The sequence below is a fragment of the Talpa occidentalis genome, unplaced genomic scaffold (genome assembly GCF_014898055.3).
Source record: "Talpa occidentalis isolate TD23 unplaced genomic scaffold, MPIMG_talOcc4v2.1 talOcc4.10, whole genome shotgun sequence".
In the NCBI taxonomy this organism is placed as follows: domain Eukaryota; kingdom Metazoa; phylum Chordata; class Mammalia; order Eulipotyphla; family Talpidae; genus Talpa; species Talpa occidentalis.
Genome location: NW_023600993.1, coordinates 90475978 through 90496548, shown reverse-complemented (window position 1 = coordinate 90496548; position 20571 = coordinate 90475978). Strand labels below are relative to the sequence as shown.

The following is a 20571-nucleotide window of genomic DNA, read 5'->3' as shown; positions in this document are numbered from 1 at the left end:
GCTGGGCTGAGGGTGAGGCATGTATTTAAACGTGTTTTTTATGCAAGGTGGCCCCTAAACACCACCACCTACTTCCTCTGGTGCCTGGAGGAGGAGACAGCGTGCTGTTCCGGCATCGGAGGAAACTGGCTTTGTGGATGGTGATGGGGAGACAGTACATCGAGCTGCAGGGCAGAGCCTTCCCAAGGGGTTGTCGGGTGATATTTGACTCATTTGGTCCCCAAAGCGTGCACTCCAACCTGAACTCCAAGCCACGGGCACCGGGGGTCACCTGGAGCTGCGTGGGGCCACATGCATTGTTTGGGAGGCCATCTGGGAGCCCATAGTCTAGTAGGTGAGGGAGGAAAAAGACACAGGTGACACAGTATGAGGTAGAAACAGAACATTGCAGAGGAAAGAGAGATGGCTTCCAGCAAGAGCCGTATTTTCAGCCCTGGTTGCTTGTTAGAATCATCTGGGGAGCCTCAGCAGTCTTGCCAGGCTGCACCCCGGGCTGCTTCAATCACAGTCTCTCAGGGCAGGGACAGAGGGCATGTCAGGAGGTTCCAGGATACACCAAGGTTGAGAGCTCATGAAGAAAAGTGGGTCTGGGGTGGACAAGCAGGCTGTACAGTTGCGAGTAACTGGAATCCCCAGTGAGCAACACAGCAGCCCCGGGGTCCCCTCCGTCTTTCCCCTCCACGGTCCTCAGCTACTGCCATCAAGGTAGCCTCAGCCCCAGCCCCCTCAGGACATTGCACCCAGTGGCCAGGAGTGGGGCAAGGGCCTTCCTCAGATGCTGAAGCTGTCCAAGATTCTTTCTGTCCCAAGGACTTAAGGTGGAGGGAAAAACCTAGGACCCTTTGTGTGTTATTTAGTGATCAATCTGCTAATTCATTACATTTATCAAGTGAACAGTTCTTTGAATAGTAGCCAATTAAAGTTTTTCTAAATATGTGCAAACTACTTTCACTGCTAATAAATGGAAACTTACCCATTTAGCAACTTACAATTTTTCCAGCACTTAATTATTACTTAAATACTTGAACATTTAATTAATATTCCCAAATTTTATGTTGGAAATTATCTCAAATGCTTTTATACATTCAAAAGTAGACCAGACACACATAGTATTATAATGATTGTGGTACTGATTTGCTGATTATCATTTCAGTTCTAGGGATTTACATTTACTTGTAGATTAGCTTTGTTTTTATTTCTTCGTGGGGGTGCAGTCTTCACTTAGCACCGCAATGATTATCTCAGGTACCTGAGGCTGTAACTGTAACAGAAGGAAGGTGATTCAAGCCAGGAACCCAGGGCTTCTGCTGTGACTCAGTCCTTTACCTGTTGTGTGGCTCCTTTCTCCTAGTAAGGTGTTTCCCCTGCTGAAGGAACTCTTGACTGTTAGCACTAACCAATTGGGTAAGTTTTGATTTTTGTAACTCCCTTATGCTTGTTATGATGTTCTGGGTGCCAGATCTTTACAGCCCAGCCAACAGGTCTGTTTTGATACCACTTGCTCCTAGTAGAGTTTTTTTGGTTGTTGTTAAAGATTTATTTATGCATACAAGAACTTGGGTGTAGGCCAGAGGTACAGGGGGTTAAAGGATTCACCAGGAACAGAGTGGGGAGCAGAACATGCAGATCCACTGAAGTACACAGCTGAGGGGAGAGCGGTCAAGACAGGAGAGATCTGCTGCGTCATGTGGGCTATCTCCCTGGCTGGGTTCGAACTCATGCTGCCCTGGCTGGCGATTGACTAGACAGTGCTGTGTCTTTAACCCCTGTGCCACCAGGGAGGCCCCTAGTAGAGTTTTGTCTGGCTCAGTTTGTTTCAGTCATTTCTTTTTTTTCCCAAAGATTTATTTTATTTATGCATGCAAGAGTTGGATGTAGGCCAGAGCTGTGGGGAGTGGGAGCATGGTGATGAGAGGATTCACCAGAGAGAGTGGGGAGCAGGACAGGCAGATCAACTGAAATATACTGCTAAGCAGTCGAGACAGGAGAGGTCTGCTGCGCCATGGGGTTAGCTCCCTGGCTGGGGATCAACTTACGCTGTGGTGGTTGGCAATAGTTTCATAATGCTGAGACTTAATCCCTTGTGCCACCAGGGAGGCCTATTTCTCTTTTCTATGGACCTTAAGGCCTGTTATTGACAAGCCCATGGTTGGAGAGTCAAAAAATTAGAAATTGGTTATGAGTTAAAACATTATTAAAATTGAGCAATGGATACTTGGAGGTTATACCTATTTCTGTACATGTTTAAAATTTCCCATAACGGAAAGCTTAGAATTAAACACATTGTGCCCTAGATGGCTTTATGTATCTTTGGATCAAGGTAAGCCTCAGAAAAAGAGCAAAAAAGCTAGGCCATGTGAAGCCACCAGTCCATTCACCTGGAAATAGAGTGGCTCCCCCAGGCCGCAACAGTGGTACTGGTGTGGGATGCATTTTGGAGCTTTGTAACACAAAAACTACTTAAACACATCCAAGGAGTGAGAAAAAAAAAAAAAAACCACCACCCAAGGAGTATCAATCTGTGGAGCCCACTGAATAGAAGGCAGGATGCTAAGCAGCCCCGGGAACTACAGTGAGCAAAACATGACCCCATATGCCAGTGGGGGTGGGAGCAGTGGTATTAATCTGGTAAAGAGACCACCAATCACCCAGCCAGCAGGTGCACCCCAAATGCCATAATATGCAAAAGGGACCAAGGGCTCACCAGAGAAGACCTTCCAGGTTTAGAATAGAGCAAGAGCTGAGAATGTAACAGCTTATGGTTCTCTGCATGGAGTGGGCTTTTGGGTGAAAGCAAGAGAAAGGCCAGGGAAGGAAGGGAGGTTAGGCCTTGATTAGAAAGGGCAGTGAATGCCAAGTCCAAAGATTTGGATTGCATTTGGTGAGGGAAGCAGAGCATGTTTAACTCGGTGATGTTTTGAATTAGTAATTTATTTCTTAAAACTTTGCAATCATCGCATCTCACCAGCCGTCTCTACTCCATCAACTCCTCCCTCCCTGCCCCTATTGTACTGTTGGATGGTACCGGCTCACCTCCCCTCACCTCCACAGTGCATGCCCCAGACACCGCCTGTTTCTGAGCCCTGTTCTCTTAGTGGAGAAGATGATTCCACTAAGGCTGTGTTCTTCAATTTTTTTTTTTGACAGTATCTCTTAGCGAGAAAGCAATTTTACTTGCAGGACCGGGTACATAAGTGTGCCATGTATACACGTAGATAATTGAAGCAGAAGTTCCCCAGCGAGCCTTTGCTTATCATGGTTTGATGCATGTTGACATTTGCTTTTCTTTCCTATTTTATTGCTGATAGTGACTAAAATCACTAAGTGGTTTTATAACCCACTAACAGTTCTTAACCTGCAGTTCAAACAGGGTTCCAAGGAGCATTTTCCTTTTATATTGAAGACAAAGCTAAGGATCAGTATCTGGTTGACAAGTTCTGTGTTGTCTATACCTTTTGATAATCTCAAAAGCAATTAACTGTTATATGAACTAAAAAATGGTTTTACTTATTCTGATACCATACTGTATTCTTGATTGGTGAATACTTTATTTAATTACTCATCACAGCAAAATATATAAGGGAGTCTTCCAAGAGAATCTTACCAAATACTGATTCTGTAACATTAAAGCTATTTAAATATAACCATTTACATAACCCATGAGATTTACTCTGCCTGGTTTTGTCATTTTAATGTTCTTACATGATTTTACAACTTGACATTTCTAGCATGACATAAAAAACACATCCCAAATAATACAAAAACTAAAACTAGTAGCGTTCCAGTTTTGTGGTAACTGATACTTAATGCCCCTATTCGTTTATTTCCCTTTATTTCTCATCAACGAGATAAGTCAGGTCACTTTGTTGACATGCTAAACCCCACAGTTCATGTAACAGTGTGCTTCTGTGGACACGTGCTTTATCTCCAATTTGGCAGTGGCCCTCGTGCCTTTATAGTTTGGGTATATTGCCTCATAGAAAAATAGACCATAGTGATAGATATGAATTTATAAGAAATTTTGAAAGTGTAATCCATCATTGTTGGGACATTCTCATTTCCACACCTCCATGTTCCTGCCTGATAGTAGCAACTCAGGAGAGGAAAAGTTGGTAAATGGTAAATGAAGGACACAGGGGCAGTTCAGGCCCCAAGCTAGTTCAGGCTAAATTTCATTTAGCCACCAAAAATGATAATGTGAAGGTTAAGGCTTTCTGTTGGACAGATTTACCTCAGCTTTTATCAAAAAAAAAATCTGATAACATTTTTGGAGTCTGTATATTTTCATAAAATTCATCAAAGATTTGGATAGAACCATAAGTCCATTATGCAATAATCATTTTATTATTCTGCTTGGGGCTTTAAGGATAAATATGCTTCACAAATAAATGTGAGTTTATAAAACTCACTTGGGATGGTGGGGGGGTGGTGTGACTTGTATTCCTTTACACTTGTAAATATCTTGCATTGAGGTTTATTCTGTATAGGTACAGGTAAGTGTCTGCTCGTATCATCACCAACACATCAATTATGGAAAAACAGAAAAGAGAAATGTTATAGAAAGACCGTGGGGATGGGCCTCCCTGGTGGCACAAGGGATTAAGCATCAGCACTACGAAGCTTAGGCAGCCACTGTAGCATGAGTTCAATACCCTGCCAGGGAACTAACCCACATGGCGCAGCAGACTTCGCCCCCTGCTCCCCTCAGCAGTGTATTTCAGTCACTCTGCCTGTTCTGTTCCCCACTCTGTGTCTGGTGAATCCTCTCACCCCCCTGCCCCGCCCCTCTTGCCTGTACCCCAGCTCTTGTATGCATAAATAAATAAAAATCTTTTTTGAAAAAGACGGGGGGGGGGGGGGGGGGGGCGGGGAGAGGGGAGGTGTGGGCCTCCCTGGTGGCGCAGCGGGTTGGGCGCAGCACTGTGAAGCTGTCCACAGCCTCTGCAGCGCAGGTTTGATTCCCACCCAGCATGGGAGATTCGCACTTGACGTGGCAGACCTCTCCTGTGTCACCCGCTGTCCTTCTGCCTGTTCTGCTCCCTGCTCTGTCTCTGGTGGATTCTCTCACCCTCCTGCACCTCTGGTCTGTATCCCAGTTCTTGTATACATAAATAAATAAATATTAAAAAAAAAAGACTGGGGAAATATAAAATATAAAAGAAACCATCTTCCATTTTAGGTATAATTTGCAATTAAGAATAGTGGTAAAAAGGAGAACACAGCCTAGTAAATGTATTTTGCCTTTAACTCTTTCACAGATCATGTGTGTATGTGTGTAAACATTAGCTAATAAGCTTATAAAACAACTTGTAAAAGATCCCAACCTGCTTGGATCATAAATGTTTCGGTTATAGTTTTATACTAGTCTAGATAACCCTTCTGATCTTGACTGGTTAGTCCTAGGAATTTTTGGCCCAATTCCAGAGGTTTTTATTTCCTTATAAAGTGAGCAGAGCTGTAAAAAGACTTAGTACAAATATCCAGTCTATAGAAAGTATTAAAGTGGTTTGTCCCCCAATTTGACATTTGGCGGTAACTGTCCCATCATGGCAGAGAAGAAAGCCCAAGTCCCCTTCTGGATAACTTGGTGGATAGGACCACAAAGGATCACAATAGTTTGCTAATTTGATGGGTTTTCATTTGCATCTCTTCATCAGGCCTCAAGCTCTTTCCCACTGCTTCTTGGCCTTTTGTATTCTGTGAATGATCTATTTCTATTTTTTACCCATTTATCTGTAGACCCAGCGTCTTTTGCAATATCATTCATCATTCAACAAATGAATGCTGAGTGTCTGTTACGTGCTTGCATTAGTTTTCCAGTGCTGCTGTAACAAATCACCACATATTTAGTGATGTAAGACAACACAAATTTATTATGTTATAGTCGTAGGTTACAAGTATGGCAAGGAGCTTACTGGGTTAAGAACAAGGTAGGGAAAGCTGTGTTCCTTTCTGGAGGCTCTTCCACCTTGGAGAGGTCACCCACATTTCTTGGCTCATGGTTCCTTTCATTCATCTGTAAAGACAGCTCTGTTGCATCTCTAAGCAGTCTTCCATAGTCACATCTACCCTCCACTCTCCTGTCTTTTTCTTCTTTTTTCTTCCTTCTTTTCTTCTTTTTCACTTTTTTTAAAGTGAAGGTATTTGTGTGTGTGTATGTGTAGAAGAACTGGGGTGTAGGCCAGAAGTTCAGTGGTGTGGGGTGATTCACCAGAGACAGAGTGGGGAGCAGAACAGGCAAATTTACTGAAACACACTGCTAAGGGGAGCAGCAGGAAAGACAGGAGAGGTCTGCTGTTCCATGTGGGTCACCTCCTTGGCCGGGGATCAAACTCGTGCTGCATGGCTGCAGATAGCTTCATAGTGCTGCGTCTTAACCCCTTGCATCAGTAGGAAGGCCCGCCTCCTCTTTTTTTTTAATTTTTAATTTTTTTTAAAGATTTATTTAATTTTACAAGCATTGGGGTACAGGTCAGAGGTGCGGGAGGGTGAGAGAATTCACCAGAGACAGAGTGGGGAGCAGAGCAGGCAGAAGGACCGAAATACACTGCTGAGGGGAGCAGCAGGCGGGACAAGAGGTCTGCTGCGCCATGCGGGAATCTCCCTGGCCAGCCAGGAATCGAACCGGTGCTGTAAAGGCTGTGGACAGCTCTACAGTGCTGTGCTCAACTCACCGGGCAGGCCCCTCTTTCAAAAAAAATAATATATATATTTATTTATTTATGCATACAATAACGAGGGTGTAGGCCAGAGGTGCAGGGGTGAGAGGATTCACCAGAGACGGAGTGAGGACAGAACAGGTGGATCTACTGAAATATACTGCTGAGGGGAGCAGCGGCGAGACAGGAGAGGTCTGCTGCACCATGCGGGTTAGCTCCCTGGCTGGCTGGGGATCCAACTCATCTTGCAGTGGCTGCAGTTAGCTTAATAGTGCTGAGACCCTTTTGCCACCAAGGAAGCCCCGCCGCCTCTTCACCCCATTGATGGAGGGACTCCCACCATAAGGCTAGATGGCCTCACACAATATCTGACATTGGGCAGGAGAGACTGACAGCAGCTTATTAGACACATATGCTCATAACCCAGGGAAGGAAGGCACCACATGCCACACAGGTGCACATACTATATTGGAAATACACTGAACAATCAGAGGTTGGGGGGTCTGTGCAGGCTTTGTAGAAGAAAGGATAGGGTGCCTCCTGATTCCTGTAGGGGATACGATTGGCTTGTTTGCATGATTATAGGAACTGGCAGAGAACTGAAACCTGCCACCCAGAGGTAAGCAGGAATTACATCTGGTTCATTGAGATGAAGGACTGTCAACGCCCCCCACTAAGACCAGTTGTCAAAGTAGTACAAAATATTGAATCTTAATTTTTACTGTTCCCAGTTAATTATGAGGCTTCTTTTTGGGTACTGATTTTTGAATGACTTTTTGACATCTATTGTTGTCATGATTGCTTTTTCTTATTTAACAGACTCATTCATGGGTGACTAATTTTGTGTACAATAATATTTAATTTTATTTCCTTGAGTCCTATTTAGGGATTTCCCCTGAAACTGATAAGTATGATTTATTTGCAGTTTCCCTTTGTATGCTGTTTATTGGGAATTGGTGTCAGAGGAATTTCGGTTTCATAAAATGAAATAGTATTTAGCTTTTCTGGGCTATGGAACAGAATTACAGGATGAGGATTATCTTTTCACTGAGAAAAGCTTGAGAAAATTCTTCCATTAGATAAGTTCAGAAACTTTTTTGTACCTATTTCTTGGATGTTTCAACAGCTTTCTTAGTTTTGTAGCTTTAATTTCCCAGAAAATGGTCCACTTTATCCAGGTTTTCATATGCATTAGAACAGAATCAGATACAGCATTCTCTTATTTTCCTGGTGTTCTTATGTAAAACCACATTCTCTGTGAAATAGGAACAGAGAATTATAAAGAGAGATTAAGTTGAAATCCAGACAGGGTGGAAAGGTAGGGGGTAGAAATTCGCTAAAATGAAAGGAAAACACAAGTGGAATTTAATGTTTTATTGGAGAAAACAAAGCATACCTTTGACTCTGGAGAAAATGAAATATATGATGCAAAAAAACAAACAAACCCGAGATACTCTCTCAGGAGACAGAGAAAAAGGGCAAAGAGTTAGTCGAAAATGATGATCCAGTGTGATAATTTTAGGGGAGAAAAAAACAATCTGTTTACATAATGGACAGGGACATATTAGAAGAAACCTTTATAAGCAGAGAAGAAGACCTCTTTTGCTTTCCTTTTTAATTTAAAAAGGCATACACATTGGCAAAATGTTTGACTTTTAATAGTAAAGAAAAGCCAGATTTGCCATATTTGCTACCATTTAAAGTGCTGGATAAGAAAGTGGGATAAGGACAGGAGTTTCTTGAGGGAAAAAGTTTGAGACTGGACTTTTCTATAAATAGTCAAGTCACCTTTTATGGGAAAAGATAGTAGAAAGGCATTCTCACCTAGGGCAAAAGAAAAACTTAACATTCAGCAGTTCTCCCTGAAATCAGTCAAGTGAGAGCTGGGTCAGGATGAGGAATAGAAAAAAGTAGAGCATAAAAACCCGGCTGTGACATTGATACCAATGAAACAACCGGCAAGTGGTAAAAACAAAGAAAAAAGAGGATTTTGTGGCTTAAAATAAGTAAATGAAAGCTGGATCTATCATCCTGAATTAAAAGGATAAAAGTATGTGTGAAAGCAGCAGGCCAGGAGGTGGGAAGGAACATTAAATTTCTTACTACATCAAGAGGAGGACAGTGACTTTAATAATTTGTTAAATATAAGCCGTATTTTTATTTGGTACGATGAAAGACCGACCACCAAGAGGATTAAAAACAGGCTTTCTGCCTTGCAAATCACTATAGAAGATAAAAGCAAACATGGAAAATTTCAGAAAACAGGAAATAGCAAGAAATAAAAACTAAAATAGGAGGACGATGGACAAAACAAATCAAGTACAGCAGCAGAGATGCCATGGGTTAAACCCCAGCTGGAGTAGAGGTGCCACGATTTTTAGGTTAGATCCTTTATGCCTCCAGGTTTTTCTAAACCTGGAGAACCTTAATCTCTCTTTTTCTAAGGTCTGGTTTGCTTCCCCGGCCCATTCAAGGGTTAGGCCTAAATTCCAAAGCGACTTCTTGCTCCCGGCAGCCCTTCCAGGCACTCTCCGAACATTACGCGGCAAATGCTTGGGAAGCAGGTGCCGGGGGTCAGGGACGAAGTTACCCCGTTCCCCCTCCTCCGGCGAGGCAGCGCGGGGGCCGGGCCCAGGCCTCGGGGTGCAAGGCGCAAGGAGAAAACAAACCCTGCAGGACTGGAACGTAACACATCTTTTTCTCAGCAGCTCGCCATCACCTCATCCGCCACCCCCACCCTGTTCCCCCTCCCGGGCGGTGAGCCTCCACGAACACCAAGTTTCATACCCGCCCCGTCTGCTGGCGGACGGAGTCGCGGCCCCCCCAAGCCTCCCGCCCGCCCGGCAGGGAGGGGTCCCCGCGCGGGGCTGGCGTCCCCTCGGCGGAGCAGGACCCACCTGCACCTGCGAGCCGGCCCCGCCCCACCTGCAGACTCGCCGTCTCGCGGCGTGAGCGGGGAGCCGCGTCCGCCGAGGCGGGAGAGAGCTTGGGGCACCCCAGGGGGGGCGTGCGAGCCCCTTCCTCAAGCCAGAGGGGCGCCTCCGTATTGCCACAGATACGGGGTTCAGGGAGGGCGCGGCCCAGCGGGATCTGCTGGAGAGAAGAAACTGGAGGCTGAGCGCAAGAGGCAGAGGGACTCGGGGAGACGCACGGAGCCCGGATCGGGTAAAGCAGGGGTCCCACGCGCCGGCGAGGGCGCGGCGACCCAGGGGTTAAGGCGCCGCGCCCCGCCCAGCCCGGGGATTGGCGGCCCGGGGGGGCGTGGCCGGGGCGGGCCCGCGTTTGCCGCAGCCGCGGGTGGGCGGGGCCGGGCGGGGAGCGGGAGGGGCGCGGAGCCGAGCCGGGCCCGCGCCTCGCGCCCCGCCGGGCGGGCTTCGGGCTGCGCCAGCGAGCCGAGCAGGTAGCGCCCGCGCCGGAGACCCCGCGCCGGACCCCGCGGCAACGAGTAAGTGAGGCCGGCCCGCCCTGGCGCCCCTGCCCGCCCCGACTGGCCGCCGTGCCCGCTGCACCGCGCGCCGGGTGCGCCCAGACCCGAGGCTGGGGAGGGGGCGCGTCCCGCAGCTGGGGTCCCGGGGGGGAGGGGAACGGAGATGAGGCCGATGATGTCATGGATGCTTCGCCGGGCCTGGGGGAGGTGGCGGCCGGAGGGGGTGCGGCCCGGATTATGTCACCTCTTCCCTCTGCGCCCCGCCCCCCGGGGCCACACACGTTGGTGGGGAGGTGCGGGCAGTATTTCCCCCACCGCAGAGACCTGCGGGCACCTCCCCGGGACGTCCTGTGGTCCGGCTTTCTATTTGTTGGTGCTGTGGGCCGTGGGATGCTGGTGAATGGCGAACCCTCATCACCTCCCCCCTCCCTGTGCGGAGGCTCGTGTGTGCACGCGTGTGTGTGAGATGGGGGGGGGGGCGCTATCAGCTCCCTCAGTCCTGAAACATTGGCATCATTAGAGCCAAAATCTAGGAGATGGACCCCTTACCCCGTTTTCGCCAAGGGAAGATGAATCTCCCCTCATACATCCCAACCAAGAAGTTCTGGAGACCTCCCCACCCCCAAAAGCCTTATGATGCTCTCCCCAGTCCTTCCTCCCTCAGTTTTTCTTCCTGGAAGCCCCTTCTGATTTCCCTGTCCAGATACACTGCCTCTTTACATTGCTTACTAGCATTTGCATGTGCATTCTTTCTGCATCTCCTCGGTGCCAGGGCCCAGAGACCTCTGAGACTCTGCCATCTGTCCCCTGGGGCACCCACAAGTCGGCCTGGGAAAGCCTCAGAGTGAAATGTCCCTGGAGTGTGCTAAGCCAAGTGCTACAAGACCCCTCCCCTCTAGAGACCATGGGATGCTTTCCTGGGAGGCAGCCTTTGACTTGGTCCTTGAAGGCTGCAGGATGGGCACAGAGCTGCGCAAATATTGTGTAGAGTGTCAACGGGTCCAGGCCAAGGGAAATAGGGTGCACCACAGGAGAGGCCTTGGGAGCCCTTCTGGAAGCTCTTCTCTGGTCTGGAGCCTGAGAGGAATGCCAGGCATTTCACACAACACATTTACTTAAGATTCCTGTAAGGTAGGTGTGAAAACCCAAGGTGAAATAACCTGTGAGCGGCTCCACCCCTGTTCAGGCAGCTGGGATTTACACTTGGAGATGATGCCTCCAGAACTCTGTCCACCGCACTTGGCTCCCCTCATAGAATAATTTGGGCAGAACAGGGACAAGGTGGGCTTTACCTTTAGAAAGAGTCCCCTGGCAGCTGTGTCAGGGAGGGAGTACAGGACAGAATAGCCCAGTGAGGAGCCAGCCCCCAGCAAAATGCTGGCAGGAGGGGCTGCAGAGATCTTTAGGGGTGAATGGGCTAGGCTTGGGGCCTTTGAGACCCTGAGAGAAGAGAGAAGTGTCCCTAGCTATATGGGGGGCGGGAGAGGGCACTGATGGGCTGGATGGTCACTGTAGGTTGGAGGGCCCTGCCCCTATAACCCCCCATGTAATGTCTATTGGCCCCCTTTGTGATTGTACTGATGTCCCAAGCATGAAGGGTTGATGGGCCCACCAGGCAACAGACTGCCATCCCAGGTTGTTGGGATGACAACACCCCCTCATACCATGAGGCCGACATTGTATACCACACTTAGTACTTTGGCCAGCACCCTCACCCAGAGACCAAGCTCCAGCCCTTCCTCTGAGCTCAGTTTCTTGAGAACATCCCTTCCTTGTCCTGCTAGCTGCCTGCCCAGATTTTGGGAAAAGAAACTGCCAGAGCCCAAGCTGGGGAGAGACAAGGTGCAGAGAATACTTTACCATTACAGGTTAGAATTTGGAAAGCAGCTCTGTAGGGTGTGAGGCTCCAGGGAAAGCAGCTGTGGGTTGGCAGTCAAGGATTCGCCAGGCAGACCTTGGGCAAAGGAGGCTCAGAAGACAGTACTGGGACCTCATTTCCATCCAGGACTGGGGCATCTGAGCCTGGCTGGGGCACACACACTCCAGGGAAGCAGTGGGCAGTGTGGCATACGACTAACCTCAGCCTATGGTAAGAGTCTCCTTTCTGCATCTCAGACAAGGTGGTACTGCATGTTTGTGCTGCACCTTACAGCTTACCAGGGTTCTTCCCAAACACTACCCCTGGCACTCTAGCAATTACCATGACCACTTCTGAGGTTTGTTCCTGCTCACATCTGGGCCCCTGTCACAACCCCCTTGCCTAGATCTCTAATCTCACCCTTGGCTCCTCCCCTCAGCATATCAACACACTCAGGTTTCTACCATGAGTGCATTAAATTAGAAAAGAGCCCTTGGATTCCTAACTACCTAAATGACTTCCTTCCTGGGCCTTCTCTCATCTTTCCCTTTCTCTTTCCCATCTTTCCCTCCAGACTCCTTGACCCCTATAGTCTTGCTTTGCCTTGGAGCACTTTCCAAAACAGTCCTCTCATGGACACCAGTGATGTTTCCACCTGCCCAATCCAGGGCACACTCTCCAATCCCAGTTTCCGCTGACACCTTTTAACACTGGGGCTGCCTCCACATTCTTGACACTCCCTCTACCCCTCATCTTGGTCTCAAGACTGCCTTCTCCTGGCCTTTTCTCTGCTCCCACACTGTTTCTCAGATTCGTGGGGCTCTGCCACCCTAGTCAATGCTTGCCCCACCCACACTACCCCTGAATGCTAATGATCCCAGTCTTTCTTTCCATCCAGTACGTGAGAGATATCTTTCTCTGATCTGCCCCAAAGCACCCCATTATCCCCCTGTTATGTTAAGGGTGTCACATCCACCCTGGTGCCCTAGCCCAGATTTCTCCTGCACCCACCTCCAGGACCCCATCAATAAGACATTTTGCTAGTTTTCCAAACCCTGTCCAGGACTTCCCACTGGTTTCAAATCTCTGGCCACCCAGGATGCACCATTGCACCCAGAGCTGGCAAGAGAAGTGGGTCACACTTAGGGTGGGAAGGGGATTTCTGTGCTGAGGGAGAGCCAGGCTGGAGTATGCCGGGAGAGGAGACAGAGCAGGGGCTAGGGTGAGTCAAGTTGGGCACCCAGGATATAACTGTAGGAGGCACTCACTGCCCGCTTTGTGCACTTGCTGATCCTGCACATAAATTGCGCCCCAAGTGCCTCTCTTGCTTCACTCTAGTCTGGACCCTACATGTGGGAAAAGATTGGCCCAAGGGAGGAAAGTGGTAAAGTGCCGTGCTCCACAAGGGGGGTGGGGGAGGCACTGAAAGAATGGAATTTTACAGAAGCAGTAGGTTGGTGGTGAACTTCTAACCACCTCGGGCTGTTATTCCAGTGTGGTGGCCTGAAGAATCCTGAAGGGCAAGAGTTCTGTCGTTTTGTCAGGCATCCCTGCCCTGGGGCCTGATAGGACTAGGACACAAGACTAGAAGTGGGCATCTGGACGGAAGACCATCCAAAGAGTTCAAAGCGTGGTGGGGTGCCACCGGGTCCCCTTCACTTTGGTGGAAAAAGGAGCACTCCCGGCGTGATTTCTGATGGGAGTAGGGGGTAAACACCTGAAGGGAGCTCCCTGCCATCTCTGGCAAGTGTATTTGAGTGTCTACACCCGCAGCAGGCACTGCCTGCTGTCCCTGACCAGCTGGATTATGCGGATCTCTGAGGCAGGTGTTCCCAGGTGCGGACTTGAGACAAAGGAACCAGGAAGCGGGGCCTCCCTGAGCACAGGTAACCGGAGGCCCTGCTTGCTCTGCTCCCCCCTGCTCCTGTGGGCCGGCCTTGGGGGAGGAGGGGCGCACACCCACGGAAGGGCTCAAAGGCATTCACCGTGAACTGAGCAGGGTCAAGGTCCACGGGGGAGGGGGTTGGGAGGAGGGGGAGTAATCCAGGAAGTCTTCCCGGTGGCAACGAATTCTTAGCAGGGTTCGGGGGCGCGGAGTCCCCTCGGGCGCGGTGGGTGCGCAGGCCCCGCCCCCCCCCCCCCCCGCCCACCTGTGGGAACCTCTAGTGGGGAGGGAGGCACGGCCGGCGCCCGCCCCTGGCGACTCCGCGCCCTCTGCTCAGTGTCAGCCAGCTGGGGGCCCTCTGCCGAGGCCCTGGCCGAGCGGAGGGGGCCCTCTGGCGCCGGGGCCCCTCGCGGCAGAGTCGGGGTGACCTCCGGAAGGGCCCCCGGGCGCGCGCTGCAGCCGCGGCCCCCGAGGGCCCGTTGGGGGCAGGGCGTGCCGGCGGTGGCGCCCACTAGCGACCCAGATGAGCAGCGTAATGGCAGCTCCCGCCCCCGCCACCCCCCACCCCACGACCTCGGGCCCCTCCCGTGCCCGCCGCCTCGGGGCACCTGGCCCGCGGCGGCTCCTCGAGGTAGGTCCCTTTGCTCCCATTTCGCAGAGGAGAAAACTGCGGTCCGCGATGGCTCAGTCGGTCGGTGCAGAGTCGCGCAGCTGGTTCGGGCGCAGCCCCGACTGCGAGAGTGAGGCACGTGGGCCCCGCAGACCGGGCCTCCGAGGACATCAGGCTTAAGACCCGTCGGCCTCCCTCCAGCCCCTCGAAAAGGCAAGAAGAGCCTGTGCTGGTAGCGAGCCTCCACTTCTGCCCTTGACTGCAACACCCTAGGTTAGGGGGCAGGGAGGAACCCCTAGCCACAATGTTGGGATTGGGGTGGGTTAAGGTAACTTCTTAGGCTCCCTAATGGATTCAGATAAGGCTGACCCCTTCCAGTCCCATCTCCCCAGTCCTAGATGTTGGAATATAGGAACCCCTACTTTCTGGGTTTTGTAACTAAGAGTTGAGGGGGTCACTGAGTCTGGGAGGCTCATGAAGAGGTGGGCTTGAGTGGGAGTTGAGGATGGCAGAGCTGAGCTGGGCAGAGCTGGGAGGATACGTGCATGCTACCCTGGGGGTAGGGCTTTGCCTGGCTGGTCACTGGCAGCTCTTGTTACCAAGCTCTCGCAGTTCCCGAGCACCTTTCCCTCACCTTGGGTGTCTGGGAACTCTCATAGCCATTTAGAGAAGGGGACACTGAGGGACAGGGTGTGAGGTGGTGGGGGTGGCTCCTGACCGTCTGTTTTCCCACCTGTGCCCACAGTGCCCCCCTGGCTTAATCATGGCGAAGCTGGAGACACTGCCCGTGCGCGCTGATCCAGGGCGGGATCCTCTCCTGGCCTTTGCCCCGCGGCCCTCTGAGCTCGGCCCCCCAGACCCTCGCCTTGCCATGGGTAGCATGGGCAGTGGGGTGGCCCATGCCCAGGAGTTTGCCATGAAGAGCGTGGGCACCCGTACAGGGGGTGGGGGCAGCCAGAGCAGTTTTCCTGGCCCCCGAGGCAGTGGCAGTGGGGCCAGCAGGGAGAGGCCCAGCCGCTACCCCTCAGAGGACAAGGCTCTCGCCAACTCCCTCTACCTCAATGGCGAGCTGCGGGGAAGTGACCATACAGATGTCTGCGGCAACGTGGTAGGCAGCAGTGGTGGCAGCAGCAGCAGCGGCGGTAGTGACAAGGCTCCACCACAGTACCGTGAGCCCACTCACCCACCTAAACTCCTGGCCACCTCTGGAAAACTAGACCAGGTCAGTCCCCAGGACCTTTTTATGGGGGTAGGAGGCAGTCCAGAGAGGAGGGTGAAGTGGGTCTTCTTGGAGGTTAGGTTGGAGGGGGGTGAGGGCAGAGGCTGAGATGGGGAGTCACAGGGTGGGGCCTTGGGGCTAAGTCCAGCTGGTGGGTCTAGGGTAGAGACCTCGTTTGGGGGAGGAGAGCCAGTGGGCCTGGGAGATGGAGCTGAACAAGTTCAGCCATAGGGAAGGGGCTGGGGCCAAGGTTAAGGCCCCACCCTAACGCCCACTCCCCCTTCCTTGCTTTCACACAGTGCTCAGAGCCATTAGTTCGGCCTTCAGCCTTCAAGCCTGTTGTACCCAAGAACTTCCACTCCATGCAGAACTTGTGCCCTCCCCAGACCAACGGGACCCCAGAGGGACGACAGGGCCCTGGTGGCCTCAAGGGTGGACTGGACAAATCTCGGACCATGACTCCGGCAGGCGGGACTGGGGGTGGCCTCTCAGATTCAGGCCGGAACTCACTAACAAGTCTGCCCACCTACAGCTCCAGCTACAGCCAGCACCTGGCACCCCTCAGTGCCTCCACTAGCCACATCAACCGCATTGGCACCATCAGCTATGGTAGTGGCAGCGGCGGTGGCAGCAGCAGCGGTGGGGGGTCAGGCTACCAGGACCTGGGGACCTCAGACAGCGGAAGGGCCTCCAGCAAGAGTGGGTCATCCTCATCCATGGGCCGATCTGGCCACTTGGGATCGGGGGAGGGGGGAGGCGGAGGCCTGCCATTTGCGGCCTGCTCCCCTCCCTCGCCCAGTGCTCTGATCCAGGAGCTGGAGGAGCGCCTGTGGGAGAAGGAGCAGGAGGTGGCAGCTCTGCGACGCAGCCTGGAGCAGAGCGAGGCGGCAGTGGCCCAGGTGCTGGAGGAGCGGCAGAAGGCATGGGAACGCGAGCTGACGGAGCTGCGGCAGGGCTGCAGCGGGAAGCTGCAGCAGGTGGCCCGCCGCGCCCAGCGTGCCCAGCAGGGCCTACAGCTGCAGGTGTTGAGGCTGCAGCAGGACAAAAAACAGCTGCAGGAGGAGGCTGCCCGGCTGATGCGACAACGGGAAGAGCTGGAGGACAAGGTGGCCGCCTGCCAGAAGGAGCAGGCCGACTTCCTGCCCCGGATGGAGGAAACTAAATGGGAGGTGCGGGCTGGGGCCTTGGACCCTCTCCCGTGTCACTCAGAGAAACCCAGAGTGGTAGCCCATCACTGTCACAACAGAGGGAAGGGAGAGGGACGGATAAAATCCAGTGGGAGCATCTGAGGTCCTGTGTGAGGTCAGCTATGTCGGTACTGTCTGGATCTGCAGAGTGGACACCATGGTGTCATTTCAGCTGAACTTGAACCCTGGGGAAGCTTGGTCCTTTGGGGCTAGATATGAGGGTGGGGGTGAGCAGAACGCTGACTTCATCCTGGTTTCTCCTCTCCCCTGACCCTGCCCAGGTGTGCCAGAAGGCTGGGGAGATTTCCCTCCTGAAGCAGCAGCTGAAGGACTCTCAGGCGGACGTGTCCCAGAAGTTGAGTGAGATCGTGGGCCTGCGCTCCCAGCTGCGGGAAGGCCGGGCTTCTCTGCGGGAGAAGGAGGAGCAGCTGCTCAGCCTGAGGGACTCCTTCAGCAGCAAACAGGCCAGTCTGGAGCTGAGTGAGGGGGAGCTGCCTGCAGCTTGCCTCAAGCCTGCACTGACCCCTGTGGACTCGACTGAGCCCCAGGATGCGCTGGCCACCTGCGAGAGTGATGAGGCCAAGATGCGCCGTCAGGCCGGGGTGGCTGCTGCCGCCTCCTTGGCTTCCTTGGATGGGGAGGTGGATGCTGGCGGGGAGAACGGGACAAGGGCCCTTCGGAGGGAGGTCGGGCGGCTGCAGGCTGAGCTGGCAGCTGAGCGGAGAGCCCGAGAGCGCCAGGGCGCCAGCTTTGCAGAGGAGCGCCGCGTGTGGCTGGAGGAGAAGGAGAAGGTCATCGAGTACCAGAAGCAGCTGCAGCTGAGCTACGTGGAAATGTACCAGCGAAACCAGCAGCTGGAGCGGAGGCTGAGGGAGCGTGGGGCCTCAGGGGGTGCCAGCACACCTACCCCCCAACATGGTGAGGAGAAGAAAGCCTGGACCCCCTCCCGCCTTGAGCGCATTGAGTCCACAGAAATCTGATCCCCTACCTGGGCATGTGGCCTTTTGACAAATGCCCTGTCAAAGGCCAGAGTCCCCAGTATCGCCTCCCTTCCATCTCTTTTCCCTGTGTCCCCCATATCCCCAGACCAAAGAGGTTCTCAAAGCAGCTGTGAACAGGCTCCTCCTCCCCCCCTCTGGGCAGCCCACTTGAACCCCCCTTCCAAAAAAGGCATGGGGTGGGAGGAACTCAGAGTGAGTAGGATTGAGGAGCCCAGGCAGCAGGGGAGCCCATGCTTCCTTTCTTGGCACTTCCTTGTTGGAGATGGAGGCAGCAGGCCTGCAGTGCTGTGAGGTGCCCCAGACCCTTGGTGGGTCTAGGCTGCTCCTGTCAGTCAGCCAGCCTGTCCAGTGATGCTCTCTACGCTCTCCTCCTAGGCTGTGTGGCCTGAGGAGCTGGCGTGGCGTCTGCCGAATCTGACAGACCTTGGGCTCCTGGCCTCTCTCCTTCCTGCACTGCTCTCCCTCCGTGGGCAGATGGGCAGGACAAGTGGAGCAGATGGCCTGCTTGTGGTTGAGAGGGCTACCTGCCCAGCCCCTCCCCCCCAAGGTTTCTTGGGCTCAGGTCTCAGAGCCTGACCTGGTCCTGAGTGTGTGCTCACATGTGTGTGTTCAGTGCCCAGGGAAGATCTGCCCTCCTGTTCCTGGGAAGGGTTACCTGGAGGCTTCTTAGCTCTATCCCACCCTTCTAGCCAGGATCCACAGGGCAACAGCCTCATCTGCTTGGCTGACCCCACACCCAGGGCCGCTGTCCGGCTCTAACTACAGCTAATAAGTGCTACCTGCCTCTCAGGCACTCTCCTCACCCAGTTTCTGAGGTCCTATGAGTGTCTGTGATGTCTTCCTGTGTCTTCCCCAACTCAGTTCCTTCCAGCTGCCTCTGCTTTCATGCTCAGAACATCATTGTCCCAGGCCACTTCTCCCCCAAATCTCAGCTTTTCTTCCAGTAGAAAATTCTGCTTGATCTTTGGTGCACTGCCCACTTCCAAGCTCCACTGGGCCCAAGCCTGAGCCCAGCACCCTTGTTTTGGGAGGGTCAGAGGGTGGTGGTTGTGATTATCCTTGAAGAACAAGGCTGACCTGAGAGGAACACTGACCCCTGGGGTCCCAGGCCCCTGAGGTAGTCCAGTGTTTGCCCAGGATGCACCTGGCGTAGCCGCCAGTGGGGGTTGGGATATAGCCAGTATCGCTTCCTCCTCTGAGGCCTTCTCAGAGGTCCATCTCCCCAAGATAGGAGGGAAAAGGCAAATTTCTAATTCACCAGCAATAAAAATTGGAGGAGGCTTGGCCCTCAGCCCTCATATTCTCTTTTCACTCTCCTCCCATCCCCAAGACTGGGTTTTTGGGGGGTCAGGGTGGAGAGAGAGCTGGCAACTACTGTGAGCAAGTCCCCCAAACCCTGACCAGCCTCCTCTCAAGACTGGTGACTGTTTAATGAGCTGTGCATCCCCCACAATAACAGGAGTGCCCCTCCGTGTGGCCTCTGTCCCTCTGCACAGTCCCTTCTGGGTGGCCCTCACCAGGTCTCTGAGCTGCACAAGGGGCCACCCTGGAAATCACTGCCCAGTCCTCTCGGCCCTCACTGCCCCTGGGCCAGAGGGGCGAGGGGAAGAGAAGGCATTAGTAAGAAAAAAAAAATAGAAAAGAAGATGAACAGACTCAGCTTTGGGACTTCCAACCACAAGAGAAATTATATATAAATATATATATAAATATATATCTACCATATGTGATGGAAAGACTTCATTTTCTTTTCCCAAAGAAATAAAATGGAGAAAGCCTCTTGAATGGCATCCTTTGGCTTGCTTGTGTCTCTGAGCGAGAGGGGGCAGGAGGACAAAGTTGGAGTAAACAGATTTCCCAGAGGAGGCATGAGACCCAAGGTGCTGGCTGGGCCCTGCTAGTAGGTTGGCCCAAAGCCTGAGCTTCTTTGTTGCTGGGAGGAGTCTGCCAACAGGGCTTTCTTTTCAGCTCAGACACTTCCCAAGCTGGTTCGAGCTCAGAATCTAGACACCAGGCTGCTGGCCAGAAGGCAGGGGGTACAGGACAGCTAGATGCAGCCTGTGGCCGCCTGAGCTACCTTGAGGCCATTGGCCAGTGTCTGAGGGCAGGCTACATAGACATGGAGGCTGAGAAAGGATTTGTTGTTAGTGGTGAGGCCCAGAATGGGGAGCTGTCCCCCAGGATATGTACTGTCCTTTTGTCATCCTCATTACAAAGCCACCCAATCAATATATACCGCTATAAGTGATACCACCTGATTTACAGGATCTCAAAGAGTGGTTGATTTTTGCGCACCTGGCTAAAAGTCCGTACATCAGTGTTGTGTCAAGAGTGTTGGTGCCTCAAGGACCCAGACTTCTTATCCTCCCACCCCCCATCCTTAGCTTGTCCCCTCCAAGCCACAAGGTGGCTGCCACAGTTCTGCCAAGGAATTGAGGCAGCACCAATTAATCATGAAAGTAAAATAGTTCCCAGAAGCTCCCCAGAACTTTTCCTTTAACATTTTGTTGGTCAGAACTGAGTCACATGCTCTTCCCACTTCAAGGGAGGCTGGGGAATTAAGTATTTGGCAAAGAGGCACAGGATTGTTATGGCTGCCTAGGGGCCATCAAGGTTCATCCCCTGGGCATGTGCCCTGTGTTCTCTCTGGGTTCTGTTGGCAACTAACAGTGTTTTCCAGGGTCTGGCCTCACCCTGATAACACACGCTGAGCAGTGGTGTCCTG

The 20571-nt window shown here is 52.3% G+C and overlaps 1 protein-coding gene across 3 annotated transcripts; it reads left to right on the top strand.

Moving 5' to 3' along the window:
• Nucleotides 1-13798: 13798 nt before the first annotated feature.
• Nucleotides 13799-19630, top strand: LZTS3 (leucine zipper tumor suppressor family member 3). 3 transcript variants are annotated; one of them, XM_037498176.2, is made up of 5 exons: nucleotides 13799-13830; nucleotides 14488-14671; nucleotides 15185-15661; nucleotides 15958-16827; nucleotides 17127-19630. In XM_037498176.2, exons 3-5 carry the CDS (start codon nucleotides 15203-15205, stop codon nucleotides 17823-17825), a joined length of 2028 nt encoding a protein of 675 aa, XP_037354073.1. In that variant the 5' UTR covers nucleotides 13799-13830; nucleotides 14488-14671; nucleotides 15185-15202; the 3' UTR covers nucleotides 17826-19630. The 3 variants fall into 3 exon arrangements, with proteins under 3 accessions (XP_037354073.1, XP_037354082.1, XP_037354066.1); XM_037498185.2 differs by lacking the exon at nucleotides 13799-13830 and having other exon boundaries at nucleotides 14613-14652; XM_037498169.2 differs by lacking the exon at nucleotides 13799-13830 and having other exon boundaries at nucleotides 14635-14712.
• The last annotated feature ends 941 nt before the right edge of the window (nucleotides 19631-20571 follow it).